Source organism: Sphaerodactylus townsendi, linkage group LG16, assembly GCF_021028975.2.
Source record: "Sphaerodactylus townsendi isolate TG3544 linkage group LG16, MPM_Stown_v2.3, whole genome shotgun sequence".
Taxonomy (NCBI): Eukaryota; Metazoa; Chordata; class Lepidosauria; order Squamata; family Sphaerodactylidae; genus Sphaerodactylus; species Sphaerodactylus townsendi.
In genome coordinates this window covers 5591974-5609084 of record NC_059440.1, presented here as the reverse complement: position 1 = coordinate 5609084, position 17111 = coordinate 5591974, and the positions used below count along the sequence as shown (strand labels likewise).

At 58.8% G+C, this 17111-nt stretch overlaps 2 protein-coding genes across 2 annotated transcripts in view; one reads left to right on the top strand and one right to left on the bottom strand.

Annotated features, from left to right (window-relative positions):
* Positions 1–1024: 1024 nt before the first annotated feature.
* LOC125445791 (integrator complex subunit 2-like) lies at positions 1025–5680 on the bottom strand. The gene is made up of 3 exons (XM_048519156.1): positions 5578–5680; positions 3809–3985; positions 1025–2221 (listed from the first exon to the last, which is right to left on the bottom strand). The coding sequence occupies exons 1-3, from the start codon at positions 5594–5596 to the stop codon at positions 2052–2054; spliced, it is 366 nt and encodes a 121-aa protein (XP_048375113.1). The 5' UTR covers positions 5597–5680; the 3' UTR covers positions 1025–2051.
* Positions 5681–16066: 10386 nt separating this feature from the next.
* Positions 16067–17111, top strand: part of BRIP1 (BRCA1 interacting helicase 1) — a 66068-nt gene continuing 65023 nt past the window's right edge. Inside the window, exons 1-2 of the mRNA XM_048519372.1 lie at positions 16067–16191; positions 16771–16882. Coding sequence (XP_048375329.1) covers positions 16099–16191; positions 16771–16882 — 205 coding nt within the window. The 5' untranslated portion in view covers positions 16067–16098. The remainder of the gene's footprint in view (positions 16192–16770; positions 16883–17111) is intronic.

The following is a 17111-nucleotide window of genomic DNA, read 5'->3' as shown; positions in this document are numbered from 1 at the left end:
TTCGGGAGCAACAGCCACAAAAGGCCATTGCTTTCACGTCCTGCAGGTGAGCTCCCAAAGGCACCTGGGGGGGCCACTGCGAGTAGCAGAGAGCTGGACTAGATGGACTCTGGTCTGATCCAGCTGGCTCTTTCTTATGTTCTTAACTTGTAGGTCCCTTTGAGTCTCCCTACAGGAGAGAAAGGTGGGATATAAATACGAACTCTTCTTCAAGTGTAGGAGTGGGGATACAAACCCGGCTGACCAGATTAGAGTTCACCACTTGTGTGTTGGAGTAGAGATTCAAATCCAGTTCTCCAGATCAGAGATAAGGAGTCTCAAAGCGGATTATAAATTCCTTCACACTTGTCGTAGGAGGTTAAGAGCTCATGTATCTAATCTGGAGGAACCAGGTTTGATCCTCCACTCTGCCGCCTGAGTTGTGGAGGCTTATCTGGGGAATTCAGATTAGCCTGTGCACTCCCACACACGCCAGCTGGGTGACCTTGGGCTAGTCACAGCTTCTCGGAGCTCTCTCAGCCCCACCTACCTCACAGGGTGTTTGTTGTGAGGGTGGAAGGGAAAGGAGATTGTAAACCCCTTTGATTCTCCTACAGGAGAGAAAGCGGGCATATAAATCCAAACTCTTCTTCTTCTTCCCTTCCTCTCCCCATAACAGATACCTGGTGAGGTAGGTGTGGCTGAGAGAGGTCAGAGAGAACTGTGACTGGCCCAGGGTCACCCAGAAGGCTTCATGTGGAAGAGCGGGAAACAAATCCAGTACACCAGATAAGAGTCTGCTGCGCATGGGGAGGAGTGGGGAATCAAACCTGGTTCTCCAGTTTAGAGTCCACCCACACTTAACCTCTACACCACGCTGGTTCTCTTGATCTAACTCAGGGGTAGGGAACCTGCGGCTCTCCAGATGTTCAGGAACTACAATTCCCATCAGCCCCTACCAGCATGGCCAATTGGCCATGCTGACAGAGGCTGATGGGAATTGTAGTTCCTGAACATCTGGAGAGCCGCAGGTTCCCTACCCCTGGTCTAGCATCTTTCAAGGGTACACTGCCATTCTCATTAATCACTTACTGTAAACCTGTGGTTGTTTTTTTTAATGGATTATCTTGAGTCAATGGAACTGTATAAACATTATTGGTAATGTTCGGCTATGAAAGCAAAGCAACAGGCTTCCCTTTGGGTATTTTTGGTGACTGTGCATGGCCATTCAAGTATTGGCGTCTCAACATGTATATCGGAAAAATCCACACCAACATTCTCAGAATGAGTTTTACGGTTTTTCCTCCAACATGAGCATGTAAACCGAAGCACAAGGGCCCAGAGCAACCGGCAAACTTAGTTTTGCATCAGTCATCTGCGTTACAAAAAAGATTACAAATATAAACATTTTAAAAGTCGGACTGGTTTACCAAAAAAAAACCCACCTCTTTCAGAATGTCACCTATTCAGTCAAAAAAGTTAGTAAAACTAGAGCAGAAATCTGACTATCAGAGGTTTCCACACATAAGGGATCGGCAACGTGAAACCTGCATGCCAGATCCAGGCAACGGGTCAAGCGGTGACCACATTCCAGCCGCATCGATGGCTGGCATCTCAGAAGAACTTAGTTGACATAGCCAACCACCTCGTAATCTGCTTCGAGAGAAAAGAGGAGCCAACACGGACCCCGTTTTCCCTTTCCTCCTCTCACCAAGTTCCAAGCATCACAGGGCAAGGGAGAAAGTCAAGGAGTCTCTAAAAGTCTACATCACCCCTGGAAAATGTCCCTCTTGCGCTGATTCTTTCCTCTCAGAGAACAGACTTGTGAACAAAAGGTATTCCCTGCTTTTCCTGCCAGCCTCTCTGACTTTATTTGCCAGGAGTGGCGACGATTACTTTTGAAGCAAATGTCTGACCCTCTCAGACATGTCGGCGTTCAGTCCGAACAGACGGACTGAAAAGATGCTGCACGTTCCCATCCCATTCTTAGTTTCACTCTGGTCCACTTTTCGCCAAGAAGAAGCGACAGCGCGTCTCAGAACTTGGTGGGGATCCTTCCGTTTGTGCTTTGCTTAAACTCCGCCCACGCTCATGTTGATGATGTCAATGAAAGTGCTCTCAACGCAGTGACAGAGCTGCATGTTGGGGTCCAGGCTGCCACTGTCCCTTGCTTCAGTTTTACAAGCCGGCTCCTTCAGAAGTCTCGCCCGCTCACTCGGCTTTTCCTTCAGCTGCTGGAGACCTAGAGAGGAGAGTTCAAGACCAACCGGTGAGGAAACGGTTATTTATTTGTTTGTTTGTTTGTTTGTTTATTAATTAGATTTTAAACCGCCCATCCCCGAAGGGCTCTGGGCGGTGTACAGCAGGCCTGCAACAATAATACATAATAACATTAAACACAGCAGGCTAAAAACAACACTGTACACATAAAAACAAAGGTAATTTAAAACAATTTACAAATTTATAACCATTATGCAGATTATTTTAGGAATCACTTAGTGGAGAAGGTGGATAAAGGAGAAGGCCTGGGAGAATGTCATGGGATCAGTCCCCGTTCTGCAAGGAAATTTTGATTCTATGATATTTTTAAATTGACGGCTATGTAGAGTTGCCCAAGGCAAGTGGATCAGTTTACATTCAAAAATGGACTCCAGCTTCACAGCAGGACTTGGTAGCTAAGTGGTTAGCTGATGTCAACCCTCACGTGACTTCTGAAGCAATAAAAGTTTTGTCTGTGGCATTTAATAATGATATCCTATAACGTAAATACTGTGTATATGCATTTCATGTCTTTCTCTACTTGCAGTGATCAATTGATCTGTGAGCATTAACAAACTGAATGGAACAGACTCAATAAATAAATAAATAAAAATCACCCGCAGGAAATATATGGGCATACAAATGGACCAAGTATAAGAACATAAGAAGAACATAAGAACAAGCCGGCTGGATCAGACAGTTCTAGTCTGATCTAGTCCAGCTCTCTGCTACTCGCAGTGGCCCACCAGGTGCCTTTGGGAGCTCACATGCAGGAGGTGAAAGCAATGGCCTTCTGCAGCTGTTGCTCCCGATCACCTGGTCTATTAAGGCATTTGCAATCTCAGATCAAAGAGAATCAAGATTGGTAGCCATAAATCAACTTCTCTTCCAAAAATCTGTCCAAGCCCCTTTTAAAGCTATCCAGGTTAGTGGCCATCACCACCTCCTGTGGCAGCATATTCCAAACACCAAATCACACGTTGCGTGAAGAAGTGTTTCCTTTTATTAGTCCTAATTCTTCCCCCCAGCATTTTCAATGAATGCCCCCTGGTTCTAGTATTGTGAGAAAGAGAGGAAAATTTTTCTCTGTCAACATTTTCTACCCCATGCATAATTTTATAGACTTCAATCATATCCCCCCCTCAGACATCTCCTCTCCAAACTAAAGAGTCCCAAACGCTGCAGTCTCTCCTCATAGAGAAGGTGCTCCAGTCCCTCAATCATCCTTGTTGCCCTTCTCTGCACTCTCTCGTTTTTGAGATGCGGCGACCAGAACTGGACACAGTACTCCAAGTGCGGTCGCACCCCTGCTTTATATAAGGGCATGACAATCTTTGCAGTTTTATTCTCAATTCCTTTCCTAATGATCCCCAGCATAGAGTTTGCCTTTTTCACAGCTGCCATGCATTGAGTTGACATTCCCATGGAACTATCAACTAAGACGCCCAAATCCCTTTCCTGGTCTGTGACTGATAGCACTGAGTTTCCTTTCTGAGAAGTGGATATGACTCCAAGCGTCACTTTAGCTTGACAACTGTGCTGCAAAAAAAAAAAAATCACAGCTACTTACGTGTAATGATTGGGTCAAAATCTCTCGTCACCGTGGCGACGTCTGAGGCGCACACTTGCCCGATCTGGATGAGCAGAGAGACGATATCCTCGTAAAGTGGAGGAAAGGCTTGGCAGAAGGAAACCAAACAGGGCAAGGTCGGCATGAAGAAGGTGAACCGCTTGGCCTGGGTTAGGACTGCAGAACAGAAACTGGTTTCACTGTACAGTAAGTGCTGCCCTTGCGTAATTTGCTAGAAGTTGGGTATGACACTCCCTCAAAAGTGGCCCCATAAAGTTGGTAAATTCACAAATGTTCATAAGCACCACAACAACCCATTGTTGGATGAAAGCGCCTCACTTGTGTGAAGGAGCACTCCCCTGGACAGAAACCCAGAGGTGGAGCTACCAGGGGACGGTGGGGGGTGGCGGTGCGCATTGCACTGGGCAAATGCCGGGGCGGGGGCAGGGCAGAACCCCCCCGCGCGGCGCCCCCCGCATTTACCTTAGTTCAGCCTGAAAGTGCAGGCTGGAAAAGCGGCCTGTTCACTTGAGGCTGAAAACGGCCTGGTGGGAACTACACTTCCCAGGAGACCTTGCGAGCCCCAAGGTCTCCTGGGAAGTGTAGTTCCCACCAGGCCGTTTTCAGCCTCAAGTGAACAGGCCGCTTTTTCCAACCTGCACTTTCAGGCTGAACTAAGGTAAGTGTGGGGCGCCACGAGGGGGGCAGAAAACGCAGAGTGCCCACCAGGGGCAGTATGGCCCAGCTACGCCTCTGCAGAAACCACAACACCAGCTTTTATATTTAAATGTATACTTCTCAATAGAACCAGTTCACACTTGCACCACTGTCATAGAGCAAATGTATCAACCTCCCATTGGCCCTCCTGATCAGCACTGACTATGCTGATTGGTGGTGCTCGTCCAGAGTTCTTGGGCAGAGAAAGGGCATTCCCCACCACCTGCCGGACTGAGCCTGGGACCATGGAAGAGTGTGAAGAAAGCAGGCAGAGTTTCTCCTTTCTCTTCCATAATATTTTTGAGAACTGACAAGGTCAGGACAGTCTAAGACTGTCCAGGTCAGGGTGATGGAGGGGGACAGAAGTGCATACATAAGAAAAGGGAGTGCAATAGTAAATATTAATAATAATAGAACTACCACTACTGTTGCACTCTGGCTATAACTAATATTTCAAATGCGTATATCTATATACATGAATTTATTTCAACTTATTTTTAACAACTACAACAAATAAGTGGCCACTGAAAATGTTGGTAGCTGAAAAAATTTCCACAAAGGGTTGCTGATTGTCAACAGAGCCCTTCGGGGGTTGGGCGGTATAAAAACCCCATAAATAAACAAACAAACAGACAAACAGACAGACAGACAGACAGATAGATAGATAGATAAATAAAAAGATGGCAAAGGAGAAGGTGGTGTTTTTGAGAAAGAGTACAATGAAAAATAAATCACAAAATACCCTTTTGCATATAAAGTCACAAAAAGTATTATTGCTTCAACAGGACCACCAATTGCTCCTCAGGTTCAACCAGGAGAAGGAAAGCAAGACAAAGAAAGTTATCTGCCCACAAAGAGATTACAATTTAAACTCAGTGGAGAAGGGTGCAAGCAAGAGATTGGTATGAGCGAATACAGTGACTAATTTCTGGCCCAGTTAACATGTCGGAAGATTTCCTGTTCATATTCAACCCAGTCGCTGTGAAGAATCTGTCCCCGCCCTCGCCCCACATAACCCAAATTTGAACTTGCTACACGGATCTGATTTTTACCTGTCAGCAGCGTCCCCATGACATTGATAGCCAAGCGTGCAACACTAAGAGATTTTGGCAGAGCGTACTGGATACACAAATAAGAAAGCAACTGAATGGCAAAAATCTGCAGGGAGAGGACAAAAAAGGCAAACATTTAATTATATGAAAGAGCAGGAAGAGGGAGGGATGAGGTGTGGTGAAATGTGATGTTTTGAAATAACTAAGAACTGCGGGCATCAAGTTTTTTAAATATTTATTTGTTTACTGGGGTGCTGTGTGGTTTCCAGGCTGTATGGCCATGTTCTAGCAGCATTCTCTCCTGACGTTTCGCCTGCATCTGTGGCTAGCATCTGTGGCTGGCACCATCAGATCCTCTGAAGATGCCAGCCACAGATGCAGGCGAAACGTCAGGAGAGAATGCTGCTAGAACACGGCCAGACAGCCCGGAAACCACACAGCACCCCAGGGATTCCGGCCGTGAAAGCCTTCGACAATATATTTATTTGTTTACTTTCTGCCCACTTGGTTTACACAGAAAAGGTACTTTTTAAAAAAGATGCCCAAAGAAGTCAGTGATAAATTGGACACCTTCATTTATTTTAAACAGGAATAAAGGACATATTTTCCTATAAAATAAAGATGTATGGTGAAATTTAGTTTATTTTAGTCACCAATCACACCCAATTAAGTGTTTTGTGTAAAAGTGTGCCATATGCCATCAAGGAGCAGCGGCGGTATAGTGGTGAAGAGCAGGTGCACTCTAATCTGGAGGAACCGGGTTTGATTTCCTGCTCTGCCACCTTAGCTGTGGAGGCTTATCTGGGGAATTCAAATTAGCCTGTGCACTCCCAGACATGCCAGCGGGGTGACCTTGGGCTAGTCACAGCTCTACAGAGCTCTCTCAGCCCCACCTACTTCACAGGGTCTGGGGGGGGGGGGGAAGGGAAAGGAGTTTGTAAGCCCCTTTGAGTCTCCTTACAGGAGAGAAGGGGTATAAATCCAACTCTTCTTCTTCTTCCAATTTATGGTGACCATATGAATGAACGACCTCTAAAATGTTGGATCATTAACAGCCTTGCTAAGAACAGTAATCTATTGCAGCTGCTTTGAGCAGAGGCTCTACAGCAGATAACGCTTCCATGTAATGAGCAGTGTGTTTTATTTGGGTGTTTCATAGGAAACTTATCAACAGGGAATTCATCAGACTTTAATCTAATGAAGGAAATCTCAAAACAGGATATAATACCAATTTCATGTAGGTAGTTCTCTGTAGTACTTACTGGTGTGATGGATGTATAATCAGAATATTTTACACCAAACATGTCAATGTGCGTGTGGGAAAATATATACATCACCTGTACCTTGTACATTTTTTATTTGGGACTTTTCCTTGGATATGCATGATTACTCTTGGATGAGTTAGTTTAGATTGTTATGGGATGTATAGTTTATTGTTATTTATTTTGTTGTTATTATTTCAAGTTTAAAGTCCCTCTGAGCCCTCAAAGGGATGGGTAGAATAAAATAAATAAAATTATATTTTGAATCCTTATTAATGTATTCAGAGCAGCGCTAATTACCATTTTGTAATTTGTGTTACACACTGTGTTTGTCCTTCTTTTTGTACGCCAACATGCTACAAGCCATATCAAGGTGGCTTACAAGCTCCTTCCCCTTCCTCTCCCCACAACAGACACCTTGTGAGGTAGGTGAGAGTTCTGAACAACTGTGAGTGAACTGTAGGAGTGCGGAAACACATCTGGCTCACCAGATAAGCCTCTGCCACTTAGGTGGAGGAGTGGGGAATCCAACCCAGTTCTCCAGATTAGAATCCACCTGCTCTTAACAACCATGCTGGCTCTCTACACCAAGCTGGGGAGCTTTGCTAGTACATCCTACAAACCATTAGCAACCCTAGATCAGGTCCTATGTCATAGGTGTCAAACTTGCGGCCCTCCAGATGTTATGAACTACAGTCCCCCCACCCCCCCCCCCCCCCACCCCCCCCCCCCCCCACCCCCCCCCCCCCCCACCCCCCCCCCCCCCCACCCCCCCCCCCCCCCACCCCCCCCCCCCCCCACCCCCCCCCCCCCCCACCCCCCCCCCCCCCCACCCCCCCCCCCCCCCACCCCCCCCCCCCCCCACCCCCCCCCCCCCCCACCCCCCCCCCCCCCCACCCCCCCCCCCCCCCACCCCCCCCCCCCCCCACCCCCCCCCCCCCCCACCCCCCCCCCCCCCCACCCCCCCCCCCCCCCACCCCCCCCCCCCCCCACCCCCCCCCCCCCCCACCCCCCCCCCCCCCCACCCCCCCCCCCCCCCACCCCCCCCCCCCCCCACCCCCCCCCCCCCCCACCCCCCCCCCCCCCCACCCCCCCCCCCCCCCACCCCCCCCCCCCCCCACCCCCCCCCCCCCCCACCCCCCCCCCCCCCCACCCCCCCCCCCCCCCACCCCCCCCCCCCCCCACCCCCCCCCCCCCCCACCCCCCCCCCCCCCCACCCCCCCCCCCCCCCACCCCCCCCCCCCCCCACCCCCCCCCCCCCCCACCCCCCCCCCCCCCCACCCCCCCCCCCCCCCACCCCCCCCCCCCCCCACCCCCCCCCCCCCCCACCCCCCCCCCCCCCCACCCCCCCCCCCCCCCACCCCCCCCCCCCCCCACCCCCCCCCCCCCCCACCCCCCCCCCCCCCCACCCCCCCCCCCCCCCACCCCCCCCCCCCCCCACCCCCCCCCCCCCCCACCCCCCCCCCCCCCCACCCCCCCCCCCCCCCACCCCCCCCCCCCCCCACCCCCCCCCCCCCCCACCCCCCCCCCCCCCCACCCCCCCCCCCCCCCACCCCCCCCCCCCCCCACCCCCCCCCCCCCCCACCCCCCCCCCCCCCCACCCCCCCCCCCCCCCACCCCCCCCCCCCCCCACCCCCCCCCCCCCCCACCCCCCCCCCCCCCCACCCCCCCCCCCCCCCACCCCCCCCCCCCCCCACCCCCCCCCCCCCCCACCCCCCCCCCCCCCCACCCCCCCCCCCCCCCACCCCCCCCCCCCCCCACCCCCCCCCCCCCCCACCCCCCCCCCCCCCCACCCCCCCCCCCCCCCACCCCCCCCCCCCCCCACCCCCCCCCCCCCCCACCCCCCCCCCCCCCCACCCCCCCCCCCCCCCACCCCCCCCCCCCCCCACCCCCCCCCCCCCCCACCCCCCCCCCCCCCCACCCCCCCCCCCCCCCACCCCCCCCCCCCCCCACCCCCCCCCCCCCCCACCCCCCCCCCCCCCCACCCCCCCCCCCCCCCACCCCCCCCCCCCCCCACCCCCCCCCCCCCCCACCCCCCCCCCCCCCCACCCCCCCCCCCCCCCACCCCCCCCCCCCCCCACCCCCCCCCCCCCCCACCCCCCCCCCCCCCCACCCCCCCCCCCCCCCACCCCCCCCCCCCCCCACCCCCCCCCCCCCCCACCCCCCCCCCCCCCCACCCCCCCCCCCCCCCACCCCCCCCCCCCCCCACCCCCCCCCCCCCCCACCCCCCCCCCCCCCCACCCCCCCCCCCCCCCACCCCCCCCCCCCCCCACCCCCCCCCCCCCCCACCCCCCCCCCCCCCCACCCCCCCCCCCCCCCACCCCCCCCCCCCCCCACCCCCCCCCCCCCCCACCCCCCCCCCCCCCCACCCCCCCCCCCCCCCACCCCCCCCCCCCCCCACCCCCCCCCCCCCCCACCCCCCCCCCCCCCCACCCCCCCCCCCCCCCACCCCCCCCCCCCCCCACCCCCCCCCCCCCCCACCCCCCCCCCCCCCCACCCCCCCCCCCCCCCACCCCCCCCCCCCCCCACCCCCCCCCCCCCCCACCCCCCCCCCCCCCCACCCCCCCCCCCCCCCACCCCCCCCCCCCCCCACCCCCCCCCCCCCCCACCCCCCCCCCCCCCCACCCCCCCCCCCCCCCACCCCCCCCCCCCCCCACCCCCCCCCCCCCCCACCCCCCCCCCCCCCCACCCCCCCCCCCCCCCACCCCCCCCCCCCCCCACCCCCCCCCCCCCCCACCCCCCCCCCCCCCCACCCCCCCCCCCCCCCACCCCCCCCCCCCCCCACCCCCCCCCCCCCCCACCCCCCCCCCCCCCCACCCCCCCCCCCCCCCACCCCCCCCCCCCCCCACCCCCCCCCCCCCCCACCCCCCCCCCCCCCCACCCCCCCCCCCCCCCACCCCCCCCCCCCCCCACCCCCCCCCCCCCCCACCCCCCCCCCCCCCCACCCCCCCCCCCCCCCACCCCCCCCCCCCCCCACCCCCCCCCCCCCCCACCCCCCCCCCCCCCCACCCCCCCCCCCCCCCACCCCCCCCCCCCCCCACCCCCCCCCCCCCCCACCCCCCCCCCCCCCCACCCCCCCCCCCCCCCACCCCCCCCCCCCCCCACCCCCCCCCCCCCCCACCCCCCCCCCCCCCCACCCCCCCCCCCCCCCACCCCCCCCCCCCCCCACCCCCCCCCCCCCCCACCCCCCCCCCCCCCCACCCCCCCCCCCCCCCACCCCCCCCCCCCCCCACCCCCCCCCCCCCCCACCCCCCCCCCCCCCCACCCCCCCCCCCCCCCACCCCCCCCCCCCCCCACCCCCCCCCCCCCCCACCCCCCCCCCCCCCCACCCCCCCCCCCCCCCACCCCCCCCCCCCCCCACCCCCCCCCCCCCCCACCCCCCCCCCCCCCCACCCCCCCCCCCCCCCACCCCCCCCCCCCCCCACCCCCCCCCCCCCCCACCCCCCCCCCCCCCCACCCCCCCCCCCCCCCACCCCCCCCCCCCCCCACCCCCCCCCCCCCCCACCCCCCCCCCCCCCCACCCCCCCCCCCCCCCACCCCCCCCCCCCCCCACCCCCCCCCCCCCCCACCCCCCCCCCCCCCCACCCCCCCCCCCCCCCACCCCCCCCCCCCCCCACCCCCCCCCCCCCCCACCCCCCCCCCCCCCCACCCCCCCCCCCCCCCACCCCCCCCCCCCCCCACCCCCCCCCCCCCCCACCCCCCCCCCCCCCCACCCCCCCCCCCCCCCACCCCCCCCCCCCCCCACCCCCCCCCCCCCCCACCCCCCCCCCCCCCCACCCCCCCCCCCCCCCACCCCCCCCCCCCCCCACCCCCCCCCCCCCCCACCCCCCCCCCCCCCCACCCCCCCCCCCCCCCACCCCCCCCCCCCCCCACCCCCCCCCCCCCCCACCCCCCCCCCCCCCCACCCCCCCCCCCCCCCACCCCCCCCCCCCCCCACCCCCCCCCCCCCCCACCCCCCCCCCCCCCCACCCCCCCCCCCCCCCACCCCCCCCCCCCCCCACCCCCCCCCCCCCCCACCCCCCCCCCCCCCCACCCCCCCCCCCCCCCACCCCCCCCCCCCCCCACCCCCCCCCCCCCCCACCCCCCCCCCCCCCCACCCCCCCCCCCCCCCACCCCCCCCCCCCCCCACCCCCCCCCCCCCCCACCCCCCCCCCCCCCCACCCCCCCCCCCCCCCACCCCCCCCCCCCCCCACCCCCCCCCCCCCCCACCCCCCCCCCCCCCCACCCCCCCCCCCCCCCACCCCCCCCCCCCCCCACCCCCCCCCCCCCCCACCCCCCCCCCCCCCCACCCCCCCCCCCCCCCACCCCCCCCCCCCCCCACCCCCCCCCCCCCCCACCCCCCCCCCCCCCCACCCCCCCCCCCCCCCACCCCCCCCCCCCCCCACCCCCCCCCCCCCCCACCCCCCCCCCCCCCCACCCCCCCCCCCCCCCACCCCCCCCCCCCCCCACCCCCCCCCCCCCCCACCCCCCCCCCCCCCCACCCCCCCCCCCCCCCACCCCCCCCCCCCCCCACCCCCCCCCCCCCCCACCCCCCCCCCCCCCCACCCCCCCCCCCCCCCACCCCCCCCCCCCCCCACCCCCCCCCCCCCCCACCCCCCCCCCCCCCCACCCCCCCCCCCCCCCACCCCCCCCCCCCCCCACCCCCCCCCCCCCCCACCCCCCCCCCCCCCCACCCCCCCCCCCCCCCACCCCCCCCCCCCCCCACCCCCCCCCCCCCCCACCCCCCCCCCCCCCCACCCCCCCCCCCCCCCACCCCCCCCCCCCCCCACCCCCCCCCCCCCCCACCCCCCCCCCCCCCCACCCCCCCCCCCCCCCACCCCCCCCCCCCCCCACCCCCCCCCCCCCCCACCCCCCCCCCCCCCCACCCCCCCCCCCCCCCACCCCCCCCCCCCCCCACCCCCCCCCCCCCCCACCCCCCCCCCCCCCCACCCCCCCCCCCCCCCACCCCCCCCCCCCCCCACCCCCCCCCCCCCCCACCCCCCCCCCCCCCCACCCCCCCCCCCCCCCACCCCCCCCCCCCCCCACCCCCCCCCCCCCCCACCCCCCCCCCCCCCCACCCCCCCCCCCCCCCACCCCCCCCCCCCCCCACCCCCCCCCCCCCCCACCCCCCCCCCCCCCCACCCCCCCCCCCCCCCACCCCCCCCCCCCCCCACCCCCCCCCCCCCCCACCCCCCCCCCCCCCCACCCCCCCCCCCCCCCACCCCCCCCCCCCCCCACCCCCCCCCCCCCCCACCCCCCCCCCCCCCCACCCCCCCCCCCCCCCACCCCCCCCCCCCCCCACCCCCCCCCCCCCCCACCCCCCCCCCCCCCCACCCCCCCCCCCCCCCACCCCCCCCCCCCCCCACCCCCCCCCCCCCCCACCCCCCCCCCCCCCCACCCCCCCCCCCCCCCACCCCCCCCCCCCCCCACCCCCCCCCCCCCCCACCCCCCCCCCCCCCCACCCCCCCCCCCCCCCACCCCCCCCCCCCCCCACCCCCCCCCCCCCCCACCCCCCCCCCCCCCCACCCCCCCCCCCCCCCACCCCCCCCCCCCCCCACCCCCCCCCCCCCCCACCCCCCCCCCCCCCCACCCCCCCCCCCCCCCACCCCCCCCCCCCCCCACCCCCCCCCCCCCCCACCCCCCCCCCCCCCCACCCCCCCCCCCCCCCACCCCCCCCCCCCCCCACCCCCCCCCCCCCCCACCCCCCCCCCCCCCCAAACATCTGGAGTGCCAAAGGTTCGCCACCACATAATGGTCCAAACTTATCAGTTTGATCCCATCAGGATACAAAAGGTGGTAGCCACTGCTAAAGGTGTTCTTCCCAGGTGCGGTTGGTAAAAACAGTCACAAGTCCTGCACCCTTTTGTGATGTTAGGTGAGTCCTTTATGTTTCAGGTGCAGGACCATTAAAGCAGAAGGTGTGGCTTCATGAGTCAGGCCTGGATGCCTCCAACAGTCACGTGCACGATGGGGACCTTAAAAAAACTAGCTAAACATCTTATGACTAAATAAGCAGGGAATAATATAAAATAAAAAAACTGTGCTTCTTTTATTTTATTACGGGTAACAGAAAGGTTGAGCTGGCACAGATTAGCAAAACCAAAAAATCATCAAAAGGTAAACACACATAAGGTAAACACACACACAATCGTCAAAAGGTAAACACATACACAAAGACTCGCAGAGGTATTAAACCCACTGTGTGTAAAAACAGTTTAACACACACTGCTATGACCCGCCGCTTTTCAGCCAAAAGGCCTCCACAGTGGTCTCAGGAAATATATATATGCATGTACATAAATAAATATAGAGGTGATGGCCACTAACCTGGATAGCTTTAAAAGGGGCTTAAACAGATTTATGAAGTCGATCTATGGCTCCCAATCTTGATCCTCTTTGATCTGAGATTGCAAATGCCTTAGCAGACCAGGTGCTTGGGAGCAACAGCCGCGGAAGGCCATTGCTTTCACATCCTGCTTGTGAGCTCCCAAAGGCACCTGGTGGGCCACTGCGAGTAGCAGAGAGCTGGACTAGATGGACTCTGGTCTGATCCAGCAGGCTCTTTCTTATGTTCTAGAGTGTTTTTGGGGGGCCTGGGCAGGTTGCATGCTATTATATCCTATTATTATTATTGTATAATTATAGTAAGGGCTCCAAGAAAACGATTTTTATCAGGACTGAACTTCTTTAGGAGTCCCTGTCAATCTGTTAAGTTTGGGTTACAGCCATGCTGTTCATGGCTATAGTTCTTTTTATGATGTGTGTTCATGAGTAAACCGGCAATATCTACATATAGTCATACACACACACACGTGTGTGTGAGTGTGTATACATACACACATATATGTATGTATAAATTCTGTTACATCTGTTCATATTGCATACATAAAAAACCCAAGGTTGTTAAAATTATTTGTGTAACTAGATTTAGCTGATAGCAGAATTGAGCGGTGCTACTCAGAGTAGAACAAGTGGTCTTGTACAGCAAACCCCCACCTTTATGAAGAAAAACTTCACACAGCTGTTTCATTCAAAAGAAGGCTTTTACCATGTACAAGATACTATATACAACGTAGAATAAGCAGGAATATTAAGCAGTCCAACAAAGTGCTTCGCCATGCACTTGTTTCCCTAAGGAACACAGACACAGTACAATGCAGTTGCTTATATACATGGTTCTACCAATCATTGTAAAGGTCACTTGCATCTGGTTAGAACCAGTTCTCTAGCTGTCAGATCATTCCTTTCTTGCTGACTCATACCTCTGCTGGATAGGATATGATCACCATGATCTAACTGTCATGTACCTACACATAATACTGTCATGTACCTACACATGCATACATTATATACTTAAGGTTGTTAGATTATGAATATTCTCCTTATGTTTGTATGATTGGATATACATATCTAGACTTAGGAAAGAATCTGTATTGTGTAGGAGGCATGAAACATCATTTCTTTTCCTCTCTGTAATATTTTTAGTTGCATTGTGAGGATGTTTTCTATACAGAATTTCCCCCACATTTCAAAGAGGGGGCAGGGCAGTATTTATCATTCTTAAACATTTTGTCTGTTTGAAGGTGAGGAGGGAGATGACCCAGGATGACCTTCCTCCTGTCCCAGTGTTTGGGGGGAGGAGAGAGATATGGGCAGGTGGAATCCTCCCTCTTGTCTTTGTGTGTGTGTGTGGGATTAGAATGTATGAACAGAATTAATAAGAGTGAACAGAATAAACATTTGTGCTTCAGTTGTGTTTTGATTGTCCAACGCACTTCACGTGTATTATCACAGTATTTCTTACAAAAGCTCTATAAGGTAGGTCACTGGTGTCCTTCCCCTGTTGGAGATGGTGTTTGAGCAGCTTGGCTAATGACTTCATGGCATTTGAAATGGAGACCTTGTGGACTAGAACTCATTAGCCAGTTACATTGGCAAACCTTGCGCAGAAGAAGAAGAGTTTGGATTTACATCCCCCCTTTCTCTTTTGCAGGAGACTCAAAGGGGCTAAAAATCTCCTTGCCCTTCCCCCCTCACAACAAACACCCTGTGAGATAGGTGGGGCTGAGAGAGCTCCGAGAAGCTGTGACTAGCCCAAGGTCACCCAGCTGGCGTGTGTGGGAGTGCATAGGCTACTCTGAATTCCCCAGCTAAGCCTCCACAGCTCAGGCGGCAGAGCTGAGAATCAAACCCGGTTCCTCCAGATTAGATACATGAGCTCTTAACCTCCTACGCCCCTTCCAATAAGCTCCTCTGCTGGAGCATTCCAAGCAATTCTCTAAATTGTCTTTCATACTGAGGCTTGTATTTGGGAGGATGGAAGCAACCACCTAAGGCTCCTGCTGAGGCCTTGCTCCTTGAGTATACAGGCCTTTTATAAACAACTCTGCTGGCTCAGTTTACTTTCGCCATCTTGGCCCATGTCCACTAGATACTTATTAGCGATCTGGGATGCAATTTTTACTTGCAGTTTGGTGGTTTCTATTTGTTTCTATCTCATTTTTGGTTTGGTTCTTCTGTGGCACCTGCAAAGCAACAACAACCACCACCACCTTTATTTGGCATTTAAAAATAGGTTCTAGAGCGTTGCCAGACATTTTTGAAATACAAATCAAGAGTACATTCAAAGCGCAGACAGGAAGACTGTATATAGCAGTATACATTACTTAGAAAGTTCTGTCACTTGTAAAAGAAATGTTGCTACTTTTTCCAAGAGCATGACATCTGTGTTGTTTAACAGAAGCTCCACAACAGAGCAGTCAGAGTCACTTTCAGATTTGTCTAGGGCCAGCCTGGGAGAGAAATTCCTAATGCCCACATATCTCGGACAGTCAAGAATAATGTGAGCAAGAGTCTCCACTTGATTTTTACAGTGTGGACAAACCCGATCCTGGAGAGGGATGGAGAAGTAACGACCCTTTGTAATGGCCGATGGGAAGGTATTGGATCTGGCCCTTGTGATAATCCATGTCTGTTGGGGTTCAGTTAATAATTCAAGATATTTGGCTATGTGCCCCTGTTCCGGTATTATTCCGACCGAGAGGGGTGAGCATGATTTATTTGCTTGCCCCAACAAGATATGATATTCCTGTTCTAGAAATCTACTTTTCAAGGTTTGGAAAATCTCTCTGGGTGTCAGCATACAGAGATCTTCCAGTAATAAACCTATTGAGTAAATTTTTGATTTGAGGCACCTAATGAAGCACGTGCACAGTTTAAAAAATGGCTTTCTTTTTAAAATTGCAGTTGTCAATCTGAATTCTGAAAAGGAAACGTCGGAATGGCTTCAACAGGGGCTGAGTACACGATTGGGGGAGTGAAAATTCTCTTCCCTTGCAAGGCTTATCCTTCACAGTTGGCTATGATGAATGCGGTAAGTCCTGTCAAACCAGATTTTTATTTGAATCAGCAGTTTCTGTGATAATGTTTCTCGGGAGCCAGTGTGTATTGTATAGTACAGGGGTAGGGAACCTTTAGCACTCAAAGAGCCATTTGGACCCGTTTTCCACGGGGAAAGAAAACACTTGGAGCTGCAAATAATTTTTGACATTTAAAAGAAAGATAACACTATATATTTTGGGGTTTTTTTACCTTTTACTCCGCTCATTCTGAGAAGCGCATGCTGCCTGCAGGGCGGGCAAGGATGAGGCCGGCGGCTCGGCTCATGGAGCCACAGTGCAAGGGCAGAAGAGCCGCATGCGGCTCTCGAGCCGCAGGTTCCCTACCCCTGGTATAGTATGTTCTCTGTACTATAGTGGAGGTTGCCCACACCCAGGTTCTGTTTTATAGATTTACAAATAAGCTTATTTTTGCCAAACAACGTTGGAAGCGTGAGGATTTTTGTCCTTTTTGGACAAGAGAATAGCAGCAGCAAAATAAATAAATAAAAGTAGAATCCTCTTCATGCAGTCTATTCATCGAAGTGTTTTTGTGGTTGTTGTTGTTGTTCTAGATCGTCAAGGGGCTGAACTCCAAGCAGCACTGTCTATTGGAGAGCCCAACAGGAAGTGGGAAAAGCCTGGCGTTGCTTTGCTCAGCGTTGTCGTGGCAGCAGTCTCTGTATGGTAAGCCATTCTTTAGCATCTGATCCTGTTGCAGTATCCTTTCACACATACCTGGGCCTTGGAACTGGGAATTTTTGAGTCTGGATATAATTTAGTGACTGCTGTGGACTGTATGAGTTTGCATCTCCGAACCCTCTTGGGATGCTGAAACAGACAGGCATGGGCAGTGTTAGTTGGGGAGAGGTGGGGCTGAGAGAGTTCTGTAGAGCTGTGACTAGCCCAAGGTCAC